Here is a 23,769-nt window from a genome sequence, read left to right as displayed (position 1 = left end):
ACCGATATGTTTCCAAATTACTGAAAAGTTAGTGTTTAAGTTACTCGTTTTAATCATGTTGTTCAGCCATATTCACTTATGCTTTAGCAATGCTATGAGATAGTTTCATTAAATAACCGAACGAAGGATAACTACTGTTTTATATTACTACTTCATTACATTCTTGCTTTCCGTTTGATATTCTGTTAACGTTATTTGCATACAATATTGAGGAGAAACGCACCTTTTTGGCGTATTTTGTATTAGAGGCAGTTCTTAAACAGGCGGAACTACTGTAAAAACGAGTGTATACGTTCGGACCTTTATCAGTGATGCACCGGAGGATTATGTGACCCTGCGCCTGTCATTCCAAAATCACAAATTTGTTGGTAAGAAAACAGTCTTTCTGTTTAATTAATCACCGGACTAGGAATGAAAACTGTTTCAAAATTTAATACATATTATAATAGCTTAAAACATTGTTACCGAGCGTTTTTAACGACATGAGCACGCTGTCTGATTCCGATGTAGCTTAGTAACGTTAACATTAAGTATAAGTGGTTTTTACAGTATATCATACATTTAAACAGCTTGACCTTGTATTAAACCAATAAGCTAACAATTTATGTAATAAATATGATTCTAAATATAATGTTAGTGATGTAGATACAATTATAAATTCGTAATGTCGGAAATACATGCTCGTTTGGATTAATATATCTAACGTTAACGTTAATGTTAATTTTCTCCTGTTTTTTCTCCAGAATCAGAAGAATATCACAGTGAAATCTCCACCATGACTCTTTTTCATTTTGGAAACTGTTTTTCTTTGGCATATTTCCCATATTTCATTACATACAAATGCAGTGGATTGTAAGTATATAATGTTTTCTTACTTGACTGGAGTGCATAAAAAATACCCTTAGAATATTGATATTTAAGTATGAATTTGCTATTTAATAGGTTTGTTTTATGCTAAGTCAGTGTACAGTATAATCTTCTTATGCTCTATGCCATATGCCAAACTAATATGTTGGTGAGGATGGTCAGGAAATGTAGCTATTTAATATACAGGGTTTCTGCAGGGTCTTAAAAGGCCTCAAATCTCAAAATCCCAATTGTAGGCCTCAAAAAGTCTTAAATTTACTGAAATATTGTGTTGTAGGTCTTAAATATTTTTATACTGGTCTTAATTTAGCAATCATCTCAATAAAACTTTAAACTTTTTGTTTAATTAGGTAATTTACAACTATTTATCATAATGGTTTAATTATTTTTCTTACAATAACCTTTGTTTAAAAGTTCTCCATGTATTTACTGCCAAGGACACCGACCTGGACAGATTGGTGTGCATAAATTTAGTTTATTACAGTTTTTAAAACTTTTAAAACATGTTTATTTTTATTTTATTTTAAAAGAAAGTTTATGTTGTAAAAAAAAGTGTGGATACAAGTAGAGATTGCTTGTTCTTACACAATATTTAAATTAATTTGCTAAAAAATAAAATTTTAAATATTTAAATGTTTTAATATTAATCTATTATTGTATTAGTCAATGAATTAAGTTATACTTTTTTTGATAGGGAAAATAAAAATCTTTTCCATCTCGACTGTTTGAAAAATTTCTTAGCCTTTAGCCCTTTGTGTCTAAAATTTCATTTATAATGGTCTTAAAAATGTCTTAAATTTAACTGTAAAACCTGCAGAAACCCTGATATACTGTAGGAGGGCTGTACAATATTATCATCGATATCACAATCATTTGCAATAGTCACATCACAGGATCTGTTTATTGTCTATTATAAATCATCATTTGCATATGTTTTTGAGGCGTGTGACTCTATAATGATTTTAAAAACATTCAGGTGTAAGAAATTGTACCGTTTGTAACCTTAATAACACCTCATTTGAGTGTATTAATTTTATAATTCAATTACTATACCTGAATAATGTTAAGCGGCAAATGATTAAGCGGCACTGTTTATTTCAATTTTATCTGTTTTTATTATTGTATTTATAGAGTGTTTATTAGATTATATGCACATGCACTCATCTACAGAATCCTTCTACAGGGTGTCTGTGGGGTCTTAAAGTATTAAAAATTGATAAGTCGATGTAGAAAAATTTAAGCCCCTAAAAAGTATTAAAGTCTTAAATGCTATTTAGCAGGGTATTGAATTTAATATAATGTTTGATTATGCAATGTATGGTTGTATGCTAAAGTTTGCCTGTATTAAATCTGCAAATATCAGGATGCAGTGTAGTTTATGAAATCAATGAAATGCTGCTTTGTTTACTACAGTAACCAATTTAGACACCATTATTTCTGCAGTTCTATAGGCACCAACCTGTTAAGTTAGCTGGATTTAATAGTGTTTTATTCAGAATATGTATAATGTTTTAGTTTTGGATTAGTTTCTGACATTAATATTTAGTGAATATACTATAAGTTAAAATCTCGCCAGTGTTTCCGGTTTAAAAGTGGTTATTGGGTTTTAAAATGAATAGAAAGAGACTTAAAAGGTATTGCATTTCACTCTCTCATTCCTGTATATACTCTGTCTTAATCTAAATGATCCATTCTTTCCAAATAGAGATATTAAAGTGTTGAATTTGTATTCATATCACAGCATATGTTGCAGAATATCGCAATGTTGCATTTTTCTAATATTGTGCAGCCCTTTCTACTTGGTACACGTTTGCAAATGTAGTTTTCATTGTGATTTCTTTGTTAAACTATATAATAATGTAACATTTTTCTACTGTTAATTGTAAGGCCTGCAGAGATCTAATTGGTTTGTTAAGCTCTGATCATTGTTCTTATATTAACACTTTTTTTGTCAGATCTGAATATAATGCATTTTGGAGATGTGTCCAAGCAGGTGCTACATACCTCTTTGTGCAGCTGTGCAAGGTGAGTAAAACCTTTGGTCCTCAGAAATGTATGATGAATCGTATGAGTAGGCATGGGCCAGTGTATGATTCTTGCAGTATGATAACCTTTCATATAAATATCTCGGTTTCACGGTATTGTGATTACTGCTCTAAAATATCATTCATTCATTCATTTTTTCATTCATTAATTTTCTTGTCGGCTTAGTCCCTTTATTAATCCGGGGTCGCCACAGCGGAATGAACCATAAATTTATCCAGCAAGTTTTTTACTGAGCCGAGGTTTGAACCAGCAACCTTCTTGCTGTGAGGCGACTGCACTACCTACTGCGTCACTGCCTTGCCATGCTCTAAAATATTTTCTTTTTAAATGTCTGGGTAAAAAACAACACATTTTCCCCTTTAAACACAAAATATTTTCAGAAACATTTTAAATATTTTGGAGCAGTAAACATGTCAGGCTAAATAATTCAAATGAATCATTGACTTCTGCTGTCTTAATTAGTTTCAAAACACAGATTTCTTTACAATTTAAAAATGGCATCTTTTAGATAAGTTTTCTGCTGGAGATAATTTTGTCCTAAAAAAAAAGGGGAAAAAAAAGGAAATAAAAAACTTGCACACACCTTAGGAATGGTATAGGACAATATATTTCCAGTTTAAAAACCTTGACTTTTCCAAACTACACGACGAGTATCGTCTCATATTATGAGGAGTGCTTTCTCTTACAGATGCTGTTTCTTGCCACATTTTTCCCCACCTGGGAGGGAGGAGCCGGTGTTTATGATTTTGTCGGGGTGAGTTGCTTTTGAGTTAAAATTCATTTTTTACATTGTACTTGTGTTTTTATCAGTCCCTTCAAAATTTTACCAGATATATATATATACAGTTGTCAACATTGAATTGGATCAAAAAAAAAACAAGAATTGGTATTGTTTATTAGTTTTAGGACAACTATGGTAAAAGGTTTAGATGCGCTTCAGATGCGGACTACAATATATTTTTCTCAAAATGTATGGCATTATTTGCTTCAATTTGTGCGTTTTACTGTGAAATATGCACAAAAAATGTTTTTGTTCTCAAGCAAGGTCTTGCGAAAGCATGTAGGTACTGTTTTATGTACAGACAACAATGTTGTCAAAACAGTCCTTCTTGACACAGATACTCGAAATGAAAAAAAAAAGCTGTATTATGCTTCCCAGGATTTGGCGCTCGACAATAAGGACTGCCCAATTGCCCGGGGCCAGCATGCAAGATGCTTGGGACAGTAGACAGAATCGTTACTGGCCTGATTGGGCCAGTGCTGCCTTGTCACTAAAGTTTAATTTGGCTGCGACTGTTTGTCAATTGCGTGCAAATAGGGTCCTTTCACACTTAGACATTTGTTTCGGAACTTGTCTGAAACAAAGTTGGTGTGGTTGGCATATGTGAATCCGTGATCGCGCTCTTATCCGAGCCAAACCAATCAGTCTGAGATTGCTTGAATGCGGTGGTCTCGGCTCAATTCAAACAAACTCTGGAGCAGATCGATTGTGGTGAGAAACTGGCTATATCACAGTGTATAATGGAAGTGTAATAGCCATTTATAAGCATGCTGAAATATTGCTGAGTGCTGTTTATTCGTTAGGAAAATTGACAGAAATGATGATCTGATAACTTTTCCATATTTTAATCTTATAATATTTTGTATTAGGCCTGTTGTTTTGTTTATTTCTGGACTGACACCTCAAAAGAAAGATCAACGTTGATCTGCTTCATGATCTGACTGGAGTCTCGGTTCATCTGTTATTTCTCTCTATAATTTAATCCTATAGAATGCATAATTCTAGCCAATGTTATTTTTAATAGATTGGATAATTCAATAGATGGATTTTTTTTAAAAACTTGACAACTGAAATGAGGCTATCTATGAGAAAGTCTTAACTTAAAGTGCATTATATATATATTTATATATATATATAAAAAATTCAAAATTTAATTACATCACAATTGTATTTTCTAAATTGTCAGTTGTATTTAAGAAAAATTATGCCGAATAAATGTGTATGTATACAATTGTGTTTGGCTTTTGCCACATTATTTAAAAATATGCGACTAAGAAATGGCTGTTAACTTCTTCTTTTTTTTGATGGTGTCAGTGAAAATTTTGGCAAGGTAAATAAAAATCTCTGTTTGGGCCAGTAGAAAAAATTAGCGTTAAACATTGCAGGATTATAGTTGATATCAGTTTTTTAAAGAAGCACTACACACTTGTAGGCTACTATTGTCTTGCTTGTGAAGTACTTGCACAAATATAAACCAAATGCATAATATGCATAACGTATATTCACAAAATACAATTTCAACATTCTACATTACGACAATAAGTCACTAGCAAAACATGTACTTTGAAATGTTTTCAAAAGTTAGCATTTTTTTCAGGCTTTCAATTCTAAACAGCTAAGAAGTGTAAAACATTTTCCATTTTAATTGAAATGTCACATTTTAGAGAAACGACTGCTTTTAACTCATTCTTAAACTTTTCATTATACATTTTCCCACAGACTCTTGTTAGTATAAATAAGTTTGGGCTGAAAAATTACAAAGCTTTTCTCTGTCTGGTCACAAATTATTATAGTTTTGCTCAGAGTACAAACAATCAAGAATATTAATGTATGTAGTGATACAGCAGACTTATTAAATGATATTTTTTCTGTCATGTTAACCCACAGGAGTTCATGAAGGCCACAGTAGACATGGCTGATCTTCTAGGTCTTCATCTGGTCATGTCCAGGAATGCTGGGAAGGGTGAATATAAGATCATGGTGGCAGCGATGGGCTGGGCCACAGCTGAGCTCATCATGTCCAGGTATTATTTTTTCCATCAGTAAGCAGTGGTGAAAAGTAACCAATTATTTTAATCTATAATATTTTAAGAATCTTACTTTACCAAGTAGTTTAAAAATTTTTACTTTTGCTTTTACTTAAGTACATTTTTTTATGTTGTATTGTTACTTTTACTGCATTATTTTATTTCAACCTACAATTACTACTTTAAATGTTTATCTTTTATTGTCTATGATGATTGGTTAAGAAGAATAATCAGTCCTGTGATTCCCATCCAGTCAAATTGGATATAGAAAAAAAAATAAAAATCTAAATCAGAGTCAAAAAAAAAAGTTTTAGAACTCAAGATGCTTTATAAACAAAAATCATTACACGCATCAGCTGAGAGACCATCAATACTTCATGATGAGAAGATTAAAGACGCCTACTAAATGATGACTGAAATGGCCAAGTGACCTTAAATATTCAATAAATTCACTAGACTTTAATATTTTCAATACATGCCCAAATTGCATGTATTTTATCAGTGTTGCTGAATGAGCTTGGTTCTCAGCGCCATCTGCTGGACACTCATAGCTTGTTAGCCAAGGTTCAAATTTTATAAGGGTTTATGAGCATTTAATATGTCGCCACAGCTATATTTTTGCCCCTTATGTTACAGTGATTTGGCTCTGCCAAAAAAAAAAAAGATCTATGCATCAACTTGCTTTCTATTGGCTCGTTATAGGTTTGTAAATTAATGCAATCTTACATTTTAAGGCTGCATTTACACTGCAGATCTTGATGGTCAATTCCGATTTTGTGACTGTATCTAATTTTTTTGCTGGCCTGCTTACATCATCTTATAAAAGTGACTCGGATCTGATTGTCTGCATTTAAACTGCATACGGCAAAGGCGCAATGAGCAGGAAAAATAGAGCGTGCCCTGGCTGACAGCTTATAATAAAAGATTGCTCTTTTCTCTATTCCTGTATTTAATCTGTTCACAGGGTTTATTTTATTTCATTTGTTTATTTATTTATTTTTACAGGTTGTTTTGCTATAGTTTATGGCAGAAAAGTTCTCATTTAGCCATCTTCTCATAATCTAGGTCTTTTTAAACCAGTAGGCAATTTAATGTACTGTCCATGATATGATTTGTGCCCGTGACGTATGCCACAGTTTTATATTAGTTTGTTTCGGTTGCATGGTGGATATTGTGCTCTCTCTCGTTAAACTTGCTTAGATACTTGTGCTACATGACAATATAAAAGCTTTTTTAGTCTTCGTGTATGAGATTTAAGGTTTGGGACTCAGCTGAAGTCTGTCCTGAAATGCAAGCATCAGAGTTGACGTCATTCGCTCAGGTTTTTAGTGACGTGCGACTCGCATTGATAGGTGACAATCCTGTCTGCTTACACTGCAAACAAAAGGGCACCGATCCGATTCAAATTGGATAAATTAGCACATATGAGCAAGGCCTGAATCTGATTTGAGTAAATCAGAATCTGTGTGAATCTTTCCTGCTTACATGTACATGAGCCTTATCCGATCTGTGCCACGTGAGAGGAAAAAATTGGAATTGAGTCACTTGAACCATGCAGTGTAAATGCAGCTTAAATGTATTTGCTATTTATGGTCTATAAATTTGAAATGAGATTGATGCATTTATACACAGAAACACTAAAACAACATGGCACTGATGTAAGCTACAATTTTTGATTTACAGGATATAAGGTGGAGTAATTTTCACAGCACAATACTCACCACTCTTAAGTACTTAAAGCAGGGGTCACCAAACTTGTTCCTGGAGGGCCGGTGTCCTGCAGATTTTAGCTCCAACCCTAATCAAACACACTTGAACAAGCCAATCAAGGTCTTTTTAGTTATACTTGAAACATCCAGGCAGGTGCGTTGAGGCAAGTTGTAGCTAAACCCTGCAAGGACACCGGCCCTCCAGGACTGAGATTGATGACTACTGGCTTAAAGAGTAGTATTTAAAACAAATACTTTTACTCACACTACATTTTTTTGGCAAGTAATGGTACTTTCACTTAATGTAATGATTTTTCAGATAACCAATAGAAATTAAATCATTTAATTACTCTAATCACTTTTGTTTTGGTGTTTGTAGTCCAAATGTGATTTATTGATGCGTATAGTACAGTAAGAATGTTTTGTCTGCTTTGTTGGTAACAGATGTATACCATTATGGGTCGGAGCTCGCGGCATTGAGTTTGACTGGAAATACATCCAAATGAGCTTCGATTCCAACATCAGTCTGGTAAGTTACTTTGTGCTTTAGCTTTTCTGTTTTTCTCTACATAAATAACATGCTAGTATTAGTTAGTTATTGTTTTTTCCTATTACTTTTTACTTTTTGTACTTGAACTTTTTTTTTTTTTCATATCAGGTACATTATATTGCGATGGCAGCAGTAGTGTGGATGTTCACTCGATATGACCTTCCCAAAAGTTTCCGCCTCCCTGTTGCCATCCTGCTGGGACTGTGCGTTTACAAGGGCTTTCTCATGGAGTGAGTATCACAGTTCTTCGTATTCATCTTTTATCTACATTCAGGATTCATTTTCCTTCATGTTTGGATATATATTTTTCGAATATTAACGTTATTCTTAATGAGCGGGCACAGCCATTGGAGTCTTTTTGACTCAATACTTCTGCTCTTTTTCACTTCTATTGTATTTTAGCCGTTGGAAACAGCTTGTTATGTTGCAAACTGGTATTTTTTTATTATATTGTTCTGCTTTTTATGTATTGTCATGAACATACTTGTTTGTAGAGCAAATAATTTGACCATTTTTGGCAAAATTTTTGTAATGTTCAGTGTAGGGTATCTTCGAGCGAACAATATTGTTATAATTTTTCTTTTTTTTTTTCTCCATAATATTTTTATTTTTAATTTTAGTTTGTACACATTGAAATACAACATTCAATAATAACCTTGTTGCATTTACAAATTCTACAAAATATGAGTATATATATATATATATATATATATATATATATATATATATATATATATATATATATATATATATATATATATATATATATATATATATATATATATATTTATAATAAAAACTAAAAGCAAACAAACAAACAAACAAACAAAAAAAAAGTAAATAAAAAAAGTAAAACCGCTCTTTTTTTTTTTTTTTTTTTTATCATGTAAACAGATTTACAATATATCCGGAAAGTATTGATAGCGCTTCACTTTTTCCACATTTTTTTATTTTAGGTTCTACACACATTTAATAAATAATAAATAAATAAATCACATGTACATAAGTATTCACCCAATACTTTGTTGATGCACCTTCGGCAGCAATTACAACCCCAAGTCTGTTTGAATATGATGCCACAAGCTTGGCACACCTGTCTCTGGGAATTTTCAGATCTCTCCAGATATGTTCAATTGGATTTAGGTCTGGGCCACTCAAGGACATTCATCAAATTGTTGTGAAGCCACTCCATTAATATTTTGGTAGTGTGTTTTGGGTCATTGTACTGCTGGAAGATGAACTGTCATCCCAGTCTGAGGTCAAGAGCACTCAGAAGCAGGTTTTCGTTCAGGATGTCTCTGTACATTACTGCATTCATCTTTCCCTCTATCCTAATGTAATGTAGCTAAGCTCAATTTGGAGTTTCACGGCAAAGGCTGTGAATGCTGATGCACATGTGATTTTTCAGCTTTTTTATTTTTTATACATTTGCAACAATTTCCCCACAAAAATTCACATTGTCATCATGGGGTACTGTGTCAAATTTTGAGGAAATAAATGAATTGAATGCTTTTTGGAATAAGGCTGTAACATTTAAAAATGTGCAAAAAGTGAAGCACTATGAAAACTTTTCGGATGCACTGTATATTTGTAAATATGAAACCACATACTTATTGTGACCTTTGGTTATTAAAATGAACAGAAAGAAGAAGTGATGATACTAAATTAAGTCTTTTTAAAAGACAGAACAGTCAAATGAGTACAACCTGGTATTTTGAAAGATACTGGCAAATTAAAAGACTTTTTGATTCAGTAGAATTAAATTTGCATGTAATAAATCCACTATTACTATTATTATTAATGGTGTATTTTAGTTTATTCAGAGCTGATGTGTCTAATTCATGTCCTAAACATGCCTGACAATATTATTTGCGGTGGCGCAGTAGGTAGTGCTGTCGCCTCACAGCAAGAAGGTCAGTGTTTCAAGCCTCGTTTTGGGTCAGTTGGCGTTTCTGTGTGGAGTTTGCATGTTCTCCCTGCATTCGCATGGCTTTCCTCTGGGTGCTCCGGTTTCCCCTACAGTCTAAAGACATGCAGTATAGGTGAATTTGGTTGGCTCAATTGCCTGTAGTGTATGAGTGTGTATGGATGTTTCCCAGAGATGAGTTGCTGCTGGAAGAGCATCTGCTGCGTGAAACATGTGCTGGATAAGTTGGCGATTCATTCCACTGTGGCGACCCCAGATTAATAAAGGGACTTAGCTGAAAAGAGAATAATTGAATGAATGAATGAATATTATTTGGTCTGTAAATTATAATTATTCTGACATATTACTGGGTGTCCTCTATAAGTCACAGTAAAAATGTATGATAATTATATTTTTTATTTATTTATTTTTTGCTAAAAAAAATGAACCAGAGCATATTCTAATAATGATAATTGTCTTAACCAGTGCATTCATCCATTCGTCCTCTAGAGGGTAGCATTGCCATAAATTAGATTTTATTTTTTTTTAGTTATTGACTGTGTTTGGAATTAAATGCTGGTGGTGGCCTATAAACCTTTGCATTGTGTTGCATAGCTGATATGTAAGAACAAGTAGAGCAACATAGTATGTAAATATCACATCCTTTTGATTTTCACTTTAAAAATCTCCCAAGTTTTTCTAATAAAAGTCAGTCTACAGGCTTTCATACATGCACTACATAGGATGTCAGAGAAGGTCTTTATTTGAAGTGTCATTAGGCTGTTCACATGTTGGCAATAAAAAGTGAATCAATTCAGCTTTAATTCTATTGTACTTTACAAACCGCTCATTATACTACTTGCTGATTTTCATGTGGCTCATTAGTTTGCTCATTCAATTCAAATTAATGAGAGATCTTACATAATTGCAGAAATACTGAGCTCTTGTGCTTTTGTCGTCAGTATGTGAGATGTCTTCAGAGAGCAGTCGTGTCCTGCTGTTTTAGTGTCTCCTGAGCTGAAGTACTTTTACAAATTAGTGTTCATGTCTTTTTTATTTCATGTTTAATATCAAGTATGAAATCAAGCCTCCATCTCCTTTAAGCCTTTGCTGCAAGTTTTATCATATAGACTCATGTGAATGGGTCTTTTCCATAGGCTTGTATGTAAAGCTTGAAAATATTGTTTAAAAAAAGGGCAAATTCCGTTTTGGCAATAGTATGAATAATTATTCGGTGACATGAATTAAAAACTGTACATATTTCTCTTTGTTAGTGCACATTTGTAGTCATGCGATAAATGATTAAACTGCAAAAAAGTTTACACATTAAAAAAACTCTGTAATGAAAATCTGATTTGGATTTTTTTCAATATATGACTTGTATCTTGTAGTTTCTTTAGTACTTTGTAAATTTACCCCTTGTGTACTGTTCAAATTCACTACCCTTTTGTTATGTTAGTGGCTGTTTTGGCCCCATTGACATCCTTTATAATGCAAAGCCATGACACCAAATGATCAAGTATTATTTATTGTTGGTGGTTTTTCCCTGTTGGGTTGAGGCAACATTTGTCAATTTTACTGTTGATAATCAGTTGGCACTCTTTTGATCAAGTAGGTGTCACTGCAGCCTGGAGACCTCCAAGTGGGAGGGATTACACTGTAAGTAGGTTGCTGAGTGACCTCTAAGTGGGAGGGACTTCAACCACAAGTATGTTGGGTTATGGTGGTGTGATGGAGCAGATATTAATAAAACACCAGGTTACTGTGAAGTTGGGGTAGATGTAGCCGTTAAGAAAACACAGCAGGTTACTGTGAGGTTGGGTATAGGGTTGGGGTGTAGACATTCATAAAACACAATATTGGACTCTGTGTCATGTACAAGACATTAAATAAATAAAAACTTAAGGTTTGTGCAGCCCACTTGGTGCTCGAAGGCCCACCCACTTGGAGCTCAAGTCCCACCCTTTTGAAGCTGGGTCCAAGCTCCATTTATACACTTCTTTTGAATGGTCGGTGCAAAAAGGGGTATAACAGCAAATTATAGTATGCATGCATAAATACACTTACTATGTTCTGAGATCTGATGTGCTTATTTTGATTTTGTCAGACGCTATATCCCATATAACTCCACATAAAAGCCAGAAACTAAGCTGTTTTTTTTTTTTTTGCACTGCAACTGATTATCAACAGTATTAATTAAAAATTCAACTTCTTCCAAGTGGAAAAAACACCAATAATAAAGCATAATTATATGGTGTCAAGGCTTTGCAATCAAAAATTTGTGTTATAATGGAAGTCAGTGGGGAAAAATCTGCCACTAACATAACAAAAGAGTTGTCAATTTGCTCAGTGTGTGTTGTTGAGTTTAGTTGAAAATTTTCAAAGCATTTTCCCAAAATATGTATCAAAAATATAGGTTTTGTCACCAAAAACTTTCCACTTGCTGAATTTCTAAGAAAGTTGTAGCCAAATTAAGATTCAAAATCACCCCAGAATGGATGAAAACATCCCAAACAGCATACAAGGTGGTGTGTAATGTGTCTCTTAACAACATTTTAATATTTTCATTTTCAAATTAACTATGTATAAAATAGTTAATGCCATGTGCATTGTAATCTACTTTATATTCAGTCGTGCACAGAAAGGATTAAACACAGTGACATAACCACTCAGTGAATACACTCATTTTAACTGCATATCAGAGTGACTGGCAGAAACAGAAACATCATCTGTTGTCTTGTAATAAAAACGGTTTCCTGCTTAATAATGACGGATTGTGACCTATATATGATTATATGTGAATTAACCTTGACCTTTTTTGTGTTCATTTTTGTGCCAGTTTAAATTAGAAAAAGAGTAATACGGGTGTTGGTCATAAAATTAGAATATCTTCAGAGAGTTGTTCAAAGATACTGAAAACCTTTCTCCATAAATAGACATTGGCTAGACAGTATAAAATAATTGCTATTTAACAGGAGGGCTAATATTCTCTCTTCTACTGTGTATATAGTAATAATAAAACAATAGTAGCTACAATAAATCATATTGTTTGACTAACATAGTAGGCTTATATACGAAACTCAAAGCAGCATTCCTCTGTATTGAAAAGACATACCATTTGAGAACTGAGTGAACCAATTAGACCTACATATCGTTCTGATTACACACCTGTTATGAGCACAAAATGTTACTGTTTGCAGTTTTCTGCTCAAATGTAAACCACTTCCTCCAGTCCACGTTTTGTTTCCATTTATAATTTATAATTTAACAGATTTACTGGTGCTAAAATTAGATTATCTTCAAAAAGTTGTTTATTTCACTAATTCTATTCAAGAAGTAAAACTTGTTTAACGTGTATGTTTTAAGTATTAATTTCTTTTCATTTTGATGACAACTAATGAAAACTCTAAATTCAGTATCTCAGGAAATTTGATTATTGTTAAAATGTTCAGTATTGAAGACAGCTGGTGCAGCACACTAATCAGCTAATGAACTCAAAACAGCTGCAATGGCTTTTAATTAGTCTCTCATGCTGCGTCCTAATTCACATACTATCAGTCCTAAATAGTATTTTAAAATAGAATTAGTATGTCCCAAACCATAGTATGTTGAAAAGAGTATGTCAGAGTTTCCCGGATGGTTTGCTATGTCCAATAAAAAATTAATCATCCATACTCCAACTGCTGATATTGCCCACAGTACATTGTGCATTGGACCTGAATTCTATTAGAACTACAAACGCGGGTGAAAAGTGTAAATAAACTACAAACATAATGGACGTGCGAGACCAACTGTCAAGTAGAGAGGCTTCGGTAAAGATGTTTGAATGACTGTTAGTCAACATCTAGCCCACTGGAAAATATTTAAATCACATTATGTGTTATATTTCATCTACAACAACAAAGCTGAACTTATATAAAGACGCATTTGGACTTCTGAATGCAGATTTATCCAAAGAGCTGGGGAGATTTCTCCGCATGAAAGACTTGCAGATTAAATGGCTGATTAAACTGCTGCTGCCTCTCCGCCAAGGTAGAAAATTAAATACGACAGAAATGTGGATGATGTGTGGACGATTGACAGGGCTCATAACTAAGCAACATAACAATCTGTTAAAGAGGAATTAGTATGTCCCAAGGCTTGCAAACTCTTCTGCTGCACACTCAAAAGTATAATCTTTTCCATCACAAAAAAGTACATACTCTTAGGGCGTAGTAAAAGTATGCGAATTGGGACGCAGCATCGGTCTAGTTCTGTAGGATACACAATCATGGGGAAGATGGCTGATTTGACAGATGTCCAAAAGACGATCATTGACACAATGCACAAGGAAGGAGAGACACAAAGGGAAAGAAAATTACAATATAACTTAAGACCAATACAAAGAAAGGATTTTTAGTAATCTTGGTCAACTGAAAAGTATAAGCATGGACAGCAGTCATCGATAAGTTGGGGCTCCTTTTGCCTGAATGACTACTGCTATGTGGCGTGGCATGAAGTGGATCAGTCTGCGGCGCTGCTTGGGTGTTATAAGAGCCCAGGTTTATCTGATAGTGGCCTTGAGCTCTTCTTCATTGTTGGGTCTGGCATATCGCATCCTTCTCTTCTCAATATCCTATAGATTTTCTATAGGGTTACGATTAACAGGGATACCATGGTCCTTAAACCAGGTACTGGTAATTTTGGCACTGTGTGCTGGTGCCAAGTCTTGTTGAAAAGGATATATGTATCTCCACAAAGTTAGTTAGTGGCAGGGAGCATGAAGTCCTGGTATACCGCTGTGTTGACCTTGGACCTTAGTGGAGCTACACCAGTAGAAGACATGGCTCCTCAACTATCACCGATTGTGGAAAATTTACACTGGACATCAAGCAATGTGGATTGTGTGCATCTCCTCTCTTTCTCCAGAATCTGGAACCCTGATTTCTCTGATGAAAATACATTTTGTATTTCATTCGGAAAATAACTTTGGAGCACTGCAGCAGCAGTCTAGTCTTTAGCCTAGACGAGACTTCTAACGCTGTCTGTTGTTTAAGAGTGGCTTGACACATAAAATGCAATAGCTGAAACTCAAGTCTTTCATATGTCTGTGCGTAGTGGTTCTGGAAGCACTGACTCCAGCTGCAGTCCATTCTTTTTGAACCTCCCCTATATTTTTCAATGGGTTTTCATTCACAATTCTCTCTGCGGTTATCCCTACTGCTTGCACACGTTTTTTTTCTACCACATCTTTTTCTTCCCTTCCCAAAGACATGCAGTACAGGTGAATTGGGTAGGCTAAATTGTCTGTAATGTATGAGTGTGAATGAGTGTGTGTTTGGATGTTTCCCAGAGATGGGTTGGGGCTGGAAGAACATTCGCTGCATAAAAACATGCGGGATAAGTTGGCCGTTTATTCTGCTGTGGCGACTCCAGATTAATGAAAGGACTAAGCCGAAAAAGAAAATGAATAAAACAATAATAGCTACGATAAACCGCATTGATTGACTAATATGGTAGGCTTGTATACTAAACTCAGCAGCATTCCTCTGTATTGAAAAGACATACCATTTGAGAACTGAGTGAACCAATTAGGCCTACGCATTTTTCTGATTACACACCTGTTTTTCAAGAGTGACTTAACTTAAGGAATGCAACAGCTGAAACTCATGTCTTTCATATTTCTCTGCGTAGTGGTTCGGGAGCCACTAACTCCAATTGCAGTCCACTCTTTTTGAATCTCCCCCATATTTTTTAATGTGTTTTGTTTTACTATTCTCTCCAGGGTGCGGTTGTTCCTATTGCTTGCACGCTTCTTTTTATCACATCTTTTTCTTTCCTTCGCCACTATATCCGTTTGTAAGTCACAGTGTGTGAAATACTGTATTTATGTGTTTACTGTATTTATTTTTATGCCATTTTGAATTAGAAATGGGTCAAAGGTATGCGGGTGCTGGTCATAAAATTTGAATATCTTTAGGAAATTTTTTAAAGATGTGTCAAAAAAAAACTGCAAAAGATCAGGGGGAAAGTATAAACCATTTCAAATTTAACTGAAAGGCTAATAATTGTGACTTAAACTGTATATATATATATATATATATATATATATATATATATATATATATATATATATATATATATATGTATGTATATATATGTATGTATGTGTATATATATATATATATATATATATATATATATATATATATATATATATATATATATATATATATATATATATATATGTATGTATATATATATATGTATGTATATATATATATGTATGTATATATATATATGTATGTATATATATATATGTATGTATATATATATATATATATATATATATATATATATATATATATATATGTATGTATATATATGTATGTATATATATATATATATATATATATATATATATATATATATATATATATATATGCCTAATATTACATTTAAAAGTAATAATGTAAAAGTAATCACTATAATTAACCGTGTTGTTTGACTAATCGGGTTGTATACTAAACTCAAAGCAGCATTCCTCTGTATTGAAAAGACATACCATTTGAGAACTGAGTGAACCAATAAGGCCTACAAATCTTTCCGATTACACACCTGTTATGAGCACAAAATGTTACTGTTTGCATTTTTCTGCTCAAATGTAAACCACTTCCTCCAGTCCACGTTTTGTTCCCATTTGTTAAACAGATTTACAGGTGCTATAATTAGATTATCTTCAAAAAGTTAATTTATTTCACTAATTCTATTCAAGAAGTAAAACTTGTATAACGTATACATTCATCCCACACAGACTGATATATTTCAAGTGTTTATTTGTTTTCATTTTGATGACAACTAATGGAAACCCCAAATGTAGTATCTCAGGAAATTTGAATATTGTAAAAATGTTCAGTATTAAAGACACCTGGTGCCACACTCTAATCAGCTAATGAACTCAAAACAGCTGCAAAGGCCCTTAAACGGTCTCTCATTCTAGTTCTGTAGGATACACAGTCATGGGAAAGAGGGTTGATTGGGCAGTTGTCTGAAAGACGATCATTGACACCTTGCACAAGTAGGGCAAGACACAAAAGGAAAGACAATTAGAATATAACTTAAGACCAATACAAAAAAAAAATTATTTATTTATTTATTTTTTTTTGGAAATCTTGACCAACTAAAAAAAGTTTGAACATAAAGTATGAGCCTGCGCAGCACTCAATACTTAGTTGGGGCCTGAATGATTGCAGCATTGCGATGTAGCATGTAGTGGATCAGTCTGTGGCATTGCTCAGTTTTTTTATGAGTGCCCAAGTTTCTCTGATAGTGCCCTTGAGCTGTTCTCTATGGAGTGGATCAGTCTGTGGCTTCTCGGGTGTTTTAAGAGCCCAGCTTGCTCGGATAGTGGCCTTGAGCACTTCTGCATTGTTTGGTCTGGCATATCGCATCTTCCTCTTCACGATATCCTATAGATTTTCTATGGAGTTACGGTTAGGCAAGTTTGCTGGACAATTAACAGGGATACTATGGTCCTTAAACCAGGTACTGGTAGCTTTGACTCTGTGTGCAGGTGCCAAATCTAGTTGGAAAATGATACCTGCATCTCCACAAAGTTGGTGTGTGGCAGGAAGCATGAAGTGCTCTAAAATGTCCTGGTAAAAGCTGCGTTGACCTTGGACCTCAGAAAACGCAGTGGAGCAACACCAGCAGTTGACATGGCACCCAAAACTATCACTGACTGTGGAAACTTTACACTGGACCTCAAGCAACATGAAGTATGTTCAAAAGAAATGCCAAATTTATTTTCATCCGAGAACATAACTTTGGAGCACTCAGCAGCAGTCCAGTCTTTTGACCAGACGAGACTCTTTTAAAGCTGTCTGTTGTTCAAGAGTGGCTTGACTCAAGGAATGCAACAGCTGAAACCCATGATATCTTTCAGATGAGACGTTAACCGAGGTCCTGTCTCTCTCTGTAGTCATTAAAAATCCCATGGTACTTCTTGTAAAGAGCAGGCAGGGTTGTAACCTGGTGTCCTGGCCAAATTCCCTTCATTTGCCCTTACTCATCATAGCCTCCCAATCATCCCCATCCACCGAATTGGCTCCATCACTGTCTCTCCACTCTACCTATAGATTGTGTTTGAGTGCACTATCGTTGCTGTCCTTTGGTGGTCATTGCATCATCCAAGTGGATGCTGCACACTGGTGGTAATTTTGGAACCCCCCCCCATGATTGTGAAACGCTTTGGGTGTATGGCCAAATATAAATACACACATTACATTACATGTCTTTCATATGTCTGTGCAGAGTGATTCTGGAAGCACCGACTTCAGCTGCAGTCCACTCTTTTTGAATCTCCCCCATATTTTTCAATGGGGTTTTTTTTCGCTCTAGGGTGTGGTTATCCCTATTGCTTGTACACCTTTTTTTCTAATGTGCTTGGGTACAGAGCTCTGTGAACAGTGTGGCGGGATAAAGAGGGAAAATATACACACACTCGGAAGTGAAAGCCCTGGAGGGATGTTTATTTACAAGTGCATTCCGGTGTGTATGTGAAAGTGCAATCTCCGTTGTGCTTCCTTCAGTCCCCGAAAGTGCCGTGTTTAGGTGGTGATGATTATGGTGTTATCCTCGGGTCCGTGAAGGGGTAGCAGTGGGGGTGAGCTCCAATCAGCCACTCGATTCTGCGAGATAGAACAGAGAATTGTTAGCATGGAGGTTTCTTGTCAGAAGTCACTCACTCGCTTGTCCTCTCGTGCGGTTTAAATCTCTCTCTCTTCATGAGCGACCGGTGTGGCTGATTGGGCTTGAGGATGGTGCAGCTGGTGTACATTACAGACCATGGCGACGGGGAATTGGATGACTCGCCACACCAGCAGGCCTCTTTTGCAAAGACCTTTAGTGTGTTGTCTTCTTTGTGCAATGTGTCAATTTTTGTCTTTTGGACAACTGTCAAATCAGCTGTCTTCCCCATGATTATGTCCTACAGAGCTAGACTGATGATGCATCTCAATTCACATACTCATACTATACCATAAAAGTATGTACTTTTTTGTGATGGAAAAATAAATACTTTTGAGTGTGTAGCAGAATGTTATGCAAGCTCTGGGAGATATACTTCCTCGTTAACAGATTGCTTGGTTATGAGCCCCTGTCAATCATCCACACATCATCCACATTTCTGTCGTATTTAATTTCCCACCTTACTGGAGAAGCAGCAGCAGGTTAATCTGCTATTCACGAGTCTTTTATGCAGAGAAATCTTCCCAGGTCTTTAGATAATTATGCATTTATAAGTTAATGTCCAGACATGTCTTTATATAAGTTCAGTATTATTGTTGCAGATGAATTATAATACAGAAATGCTATTTAAATATTTTCCAGTTGGCTAGATATTTATTAACAGTCATTCTAACACCTTTACTGAAGTCTCTTTACTTGATGGTTGGTATAGTGCATCCATCATGTTTGTAGTTTATTTACACTTTTCACCCACGTTTGTAGTTTTAATCGTATTCATGTTCAAAGTGCAGTGTATTGTGGCCAATATCAGCACTTAGGGTGCTTTCACACCTGCCTTATTTAGTTCGATTGAATCGCACTAGAGTTCGTTTCCCCTTTTGGTGCGGTTCGTTTGGGCTGGTGAGAATGCAGCAATCGTACTCGAGTGTGCACCAAAAGCGGACCAAATAAGCGAACTGAGACCTGCTTGAAGTGGTGGTCTCGGTACGCTTTCAAACGAACCCTGGAGCGGTTCGTTTGTGGTAAGAATATGATCCGTACTAAAACAGGTCTAACCGCAAAAAGTACTGCGCGTTTTGGACTAATTCAGCTGCCGTAGGCTGATGCGCTGTGCATTATGGGATATGGAGGAAAAATATTTGTTGACAGCGCTTTACCAACAGTGAGAGAGAGGGGAAAACATTACCTGATGGACCGTTGGTAATGTTTCCGCAAGATGACCATGTTGACGTTTAGCTAAAGTAATTCACGCCTCCTCCTAAAGTGACGAGTGATGCATTAAACACTGTTTTCCAGCCGCGGCCACGCTTTATTTTCGTAATGTATAGTTTGTCTAAAGCAGGGTACAATTAGCCAGCGCAGTCGTCCCTCCAGAGTAGAAGGTTTTGTTTACCTGCGGGAGTTCACTGGCATTTTCCCGCACATGAATTCTGACCAATCAATAAGCAGTTAAGGAAATATGTTTAAAAGCATCTGGCCAATGAGAGATGTGGATTTTGTCAGATGACTGCATTTTGGTTTGTTTCAATTGGTTCGTACCAAAGCCAGCAGTGTGGTGTGAAAATGACCCAAAAACGACAGAAGATGCAACAATGTATCATTTATTGCGCTTGGCCCGGACCAAATTAAGCGATCTACAGATGTGAAAGCACCCTTAGAGTATGGACGGTTCTAAACTTTCAGTTTTTACCAGACATAATAAACCATCCGGGAACCTATGGCTTACTATTTTCAACATGCTACAATTTGGAACATACTAATTCTATTTACAAATACTATTTAGTATGCGAATTGGGACGCAGCATGAGAGCCCATTTAAAGGCCTTTGCAGGTGTTTTGAGTTCATTAGCTGATTAGAGTGTTGCCAATACTAAACATTTTCACAATATTTAAATTTTCTCAGATACTGAGTTTGGAGTTTTTATTAGTTGTCATCAAAATGAAAAGAAAAAAACCTTAAAAAAAAAATATCAGTCTGTGTGGAATAAATGTGTACATTATACAAGTTTCACTCCTTGAATGGAATTAGTGAAAAAAATCAACAGTTTGAAGATAATCTAATAAAAGGACCTGTAAATCTGTTCATTAAGTTGAAACAAAACGTGGACTGGAGGAAGTGGTTTACGTTTGAGCTGAAAAATGCAAACAGTAACATTTTGTGCTCATAACAGGTGTGCAATCAGAACGATTTGTAGGCCTAATTGGTTCACTCAGTTCTCAAATGGTATGTCTTTTCAATACAGAGGAATGCTGCTTTGAGCTTCGTATACAAGCCTACTGTATTAGTCAAACAATACAGTTTATTGTAGCTATTGTTTTATTATTACTTTTACATTTAATATTAAGCTAATATATATACAGCAGGAGTCAGAATTATTAGCCCTCCTGTTAAATTTACATTCTTTTATACGTCCTCCTGAATATCTGTTTAGGGAGAGAAGTTTTCATTGTATTTTTAAACAACTTTCTGAAGATATTCTGATTTTATGATCAGTACTTGAGGAAGTGGTTTGCAGAGAAATGCAAACAGTAACATTTTATGCTCGTAAACAGGTGTGTAATTAGAAAGATTTGTTGGTCTTTTTGGTTCGTTCAGTTCTCAAATGGTATGTCTTTTCAATACAAAGGAATGCTGCCATGAGTTTAGTATACAACCCTACCAAATTAGTCAAACAGTTTTTATTGTAGCTATCACTTTTATATTTAAAGGTGCTTTATGTAAGTTTTTGACTCTTCTGAAGCATAAAAATGCCATATGTTTGCAGATGTTTAAGAAACATGCCAAGTGAACATTCTTGTTTATCTGAAAAACAAAGCTGAAGTCTGATATTCTGCTTTAAAAATGGGCGTTACATGCTTGAAAGCTGTTTTTGTTTTGGTTAATATAACCTTCCCAATGCCAGTTTAGCCAATTATATTTCAGCACTCAGGGTTGCCTTGCTGGAAAACACGTATTTCATTCATTCATTCAGGAAGGCTCTCAAAGCACCCGTCCTTGACCGAAATGCGACCTCCAGTGGACAGTAGCAGACTCCGAAATGAGACTGATTCAGTTCCACATGAGGTTATTAATAAGCAAATTATATAAATATTATGAACGTAAACATTAGGTGAGCAGGTAACATTGTAATCCTGTGTCCTAACAACACGCTGCATGACGAGATTTGCAGTGATGAGCAATTTGGCTGTTTGCACCAGACGAAACACGACAGAGATTTCAGAAGCACAGAATATGCACTCACGAAATTGTAGGGGTTATAATTTAATTAATACAGATTAAACCTTTTTAACATTATTAAAAGTAAATTATTTAATTCTAGCTGAAATAAAACAAAAGACCTTCTCCAAAAGGAAAAAAAATTATAGGAAATAATGTGACAGATGCCTCGCTTTGTTAAACCTTGTTTGGGAAATGTTTGAAACGAACAGTTTCACAGGAGCGCTAATAATTTTGCCTTCAACTTAAATCCTAAAATCGCCCCTGGTTTATTATCTTAAAATAATTTTTTATTCATTTCAATTACTATTATCTGTTACTATGGAACATTTTCATTGATTTATGAGAATGCATTTCAGGTGTTCAATATGTTGCCTGTCGCTCCTGAAAACAAAAGAAATAGGAGCTGGGAAAGTGCTTAAATCATGTAAACCAAAAAAAAAAAGATGACATATTGGCTGGTTGTCAATATACTGATTCAAAACACTATTCCTCAGTTTTTTTCGGGACAACTTAAAAATTTTATGTTCAATACACTTAAAAAATTGTAAAAACTAATAAGTTAACTTAATTCCTTCATGTTGCCCTAACTTTTGCATTCCAAACAGTCGGTTTGTGTTAGGATAACATGGAGGATTTATGTTCACTTATTAGTCTTTACAAGTGGGCTAGGTGCACAAGATGATGCCTGTAAGTTTCCGAGATGCAAGTGTGTGTGTGTTTACTTTCGGTTGTACTTTAGCATTAACAGGGAAAGAATGAAAGCAAGGCATGCAGCAATGTAGTGAGGGTGATCTCTCCTGTCGCTGATAAACTACTTTGTTTTTTTATTTTAAACATGCTCATTTGGTAGCAAAAACGGAAAATCTTCACCTCTTACCTCATAGTTCTATACAACCGGAAGTAAATGCGCACACACTCGCTTCTCGAAAGCTCACCAGCGTCATCTTGCGCTAACAGCCCATTGTATATAAAACAGTTAAGATGTCACAAAGAATTGTGTTGTCAGCTCATTTTAATTAAGTCATTTAAACAAACAGCAAACATAATTTTTTCCAGTGTATATCTGCCTGTCTGAACTCTGGTTTGTGTGTCTCCTCCAGGCTGTTTGTTCATGTGTTTCTGTTGGGCAGCTGGACGGCTCTCCTCGTGAAGGCTGTGCTCACCGGTGCCATCTCTCTCTGTTCTCTTTTCCTGTTCGTCACACTCGTCCACAGCAACTAAAGGCTGCCAACACACTACAGTTCAAGTATTTACAGAGCAAAACCCACATTCCTAGAGTGAATACTGTCGACTGTATCTGCCATACCAAAAGGAGGCTGTGAGATTATTACTGTTACTAGCGAACTTGGACAGGAATGCACGGGGCAGTTTTGGGAGAAAATCCTAGTGGTGTAACAGAGATACTCTGAGAAAGATCTTTTTTTAATGACAAACTAATTTATAAATGTAGACCAGATGGGAATAATTCTTTGGCTTTTTTTGTATGGTAGTGTTTAGTTATCATGAATTAATAACTAAATAAACGGACACCATATTGATAAATGTTTTCACTCTCTTATTACTGAACGATTTAGTTTATTATTATGATTATTTTTGGTCTCCTTTAAATGGGTTTATGAATTTTCATTTTTTATTTTCACAATTGATTTTGCTTTAGGTTGTTTTTTTTTTTATGTTTTCAAATATTATCTGAATATATCATTTCATGACATGTAGGAATATAATCATATAATTGACAGTATTAAACCAATCAGAATGACTGGAATTTATTTATCCAAAATCAAACAAATTTCCCAGTGATGGGTTGCAGCTAGAAGGGCATCCGCTGTGTAAAACGTGCTGGATAAGTTGGCGGTTCATTTCTCTGTGGCAACCCCTTGATGAATAAAAGGACTAAGCCGAAAAGAAAATGAATGAATAAATGAAAATCAAACAA

The 23,769-nt window shown here is 35.0% G+C and overlaps 1 protein-coding gene across 1 annotated transcript; it reads left to right on the top strand.

Moving 5' to 3' along the window:
• Nucleotides 1-307: 307 nt before the first annotated feature.
• tmem147 (transmembrane protein 147) lies at nucleotides 308-23,375 on the top strand. Its single transcript, NM_001002484.1, is given in 8 exon segments — nucleotides 308-368; nucleotides 744-852; nucleotides 2,823-2,892; nucleotides 3,602-3,667; nucleotides 5,582-5,718; nucleotides 7,875-7,959; nucleotides 8,089-8,210; nucleotides 22,934-23,375. Coding segments are annotated over 7 exon segments (678 nt in total). The 5' UTR covers nucleotides 308-368; nucleotides 744-775; the 3' UTR covers nucleotides 23,055-23,375.
• Nucleotides 23,376-23,769: the final 394 nt, after the last annotated feature.

Source organism: Danio rerio, chromosome 16, assembly GCF_049306965.1.
Source record: "Danio rerio strain Tuebingen ecotype United States chromosome 16, GRCz12tu, whole genome shotgun sequence".
NCBI lineage: Eukaryota > Metazoa > Chordata > Actinopteri > Cypriniformes > Danionidae > Danio > Danio rerio.
This window is presented reverse-complemented; position numbering and strand designations above follow the sequence as displayed.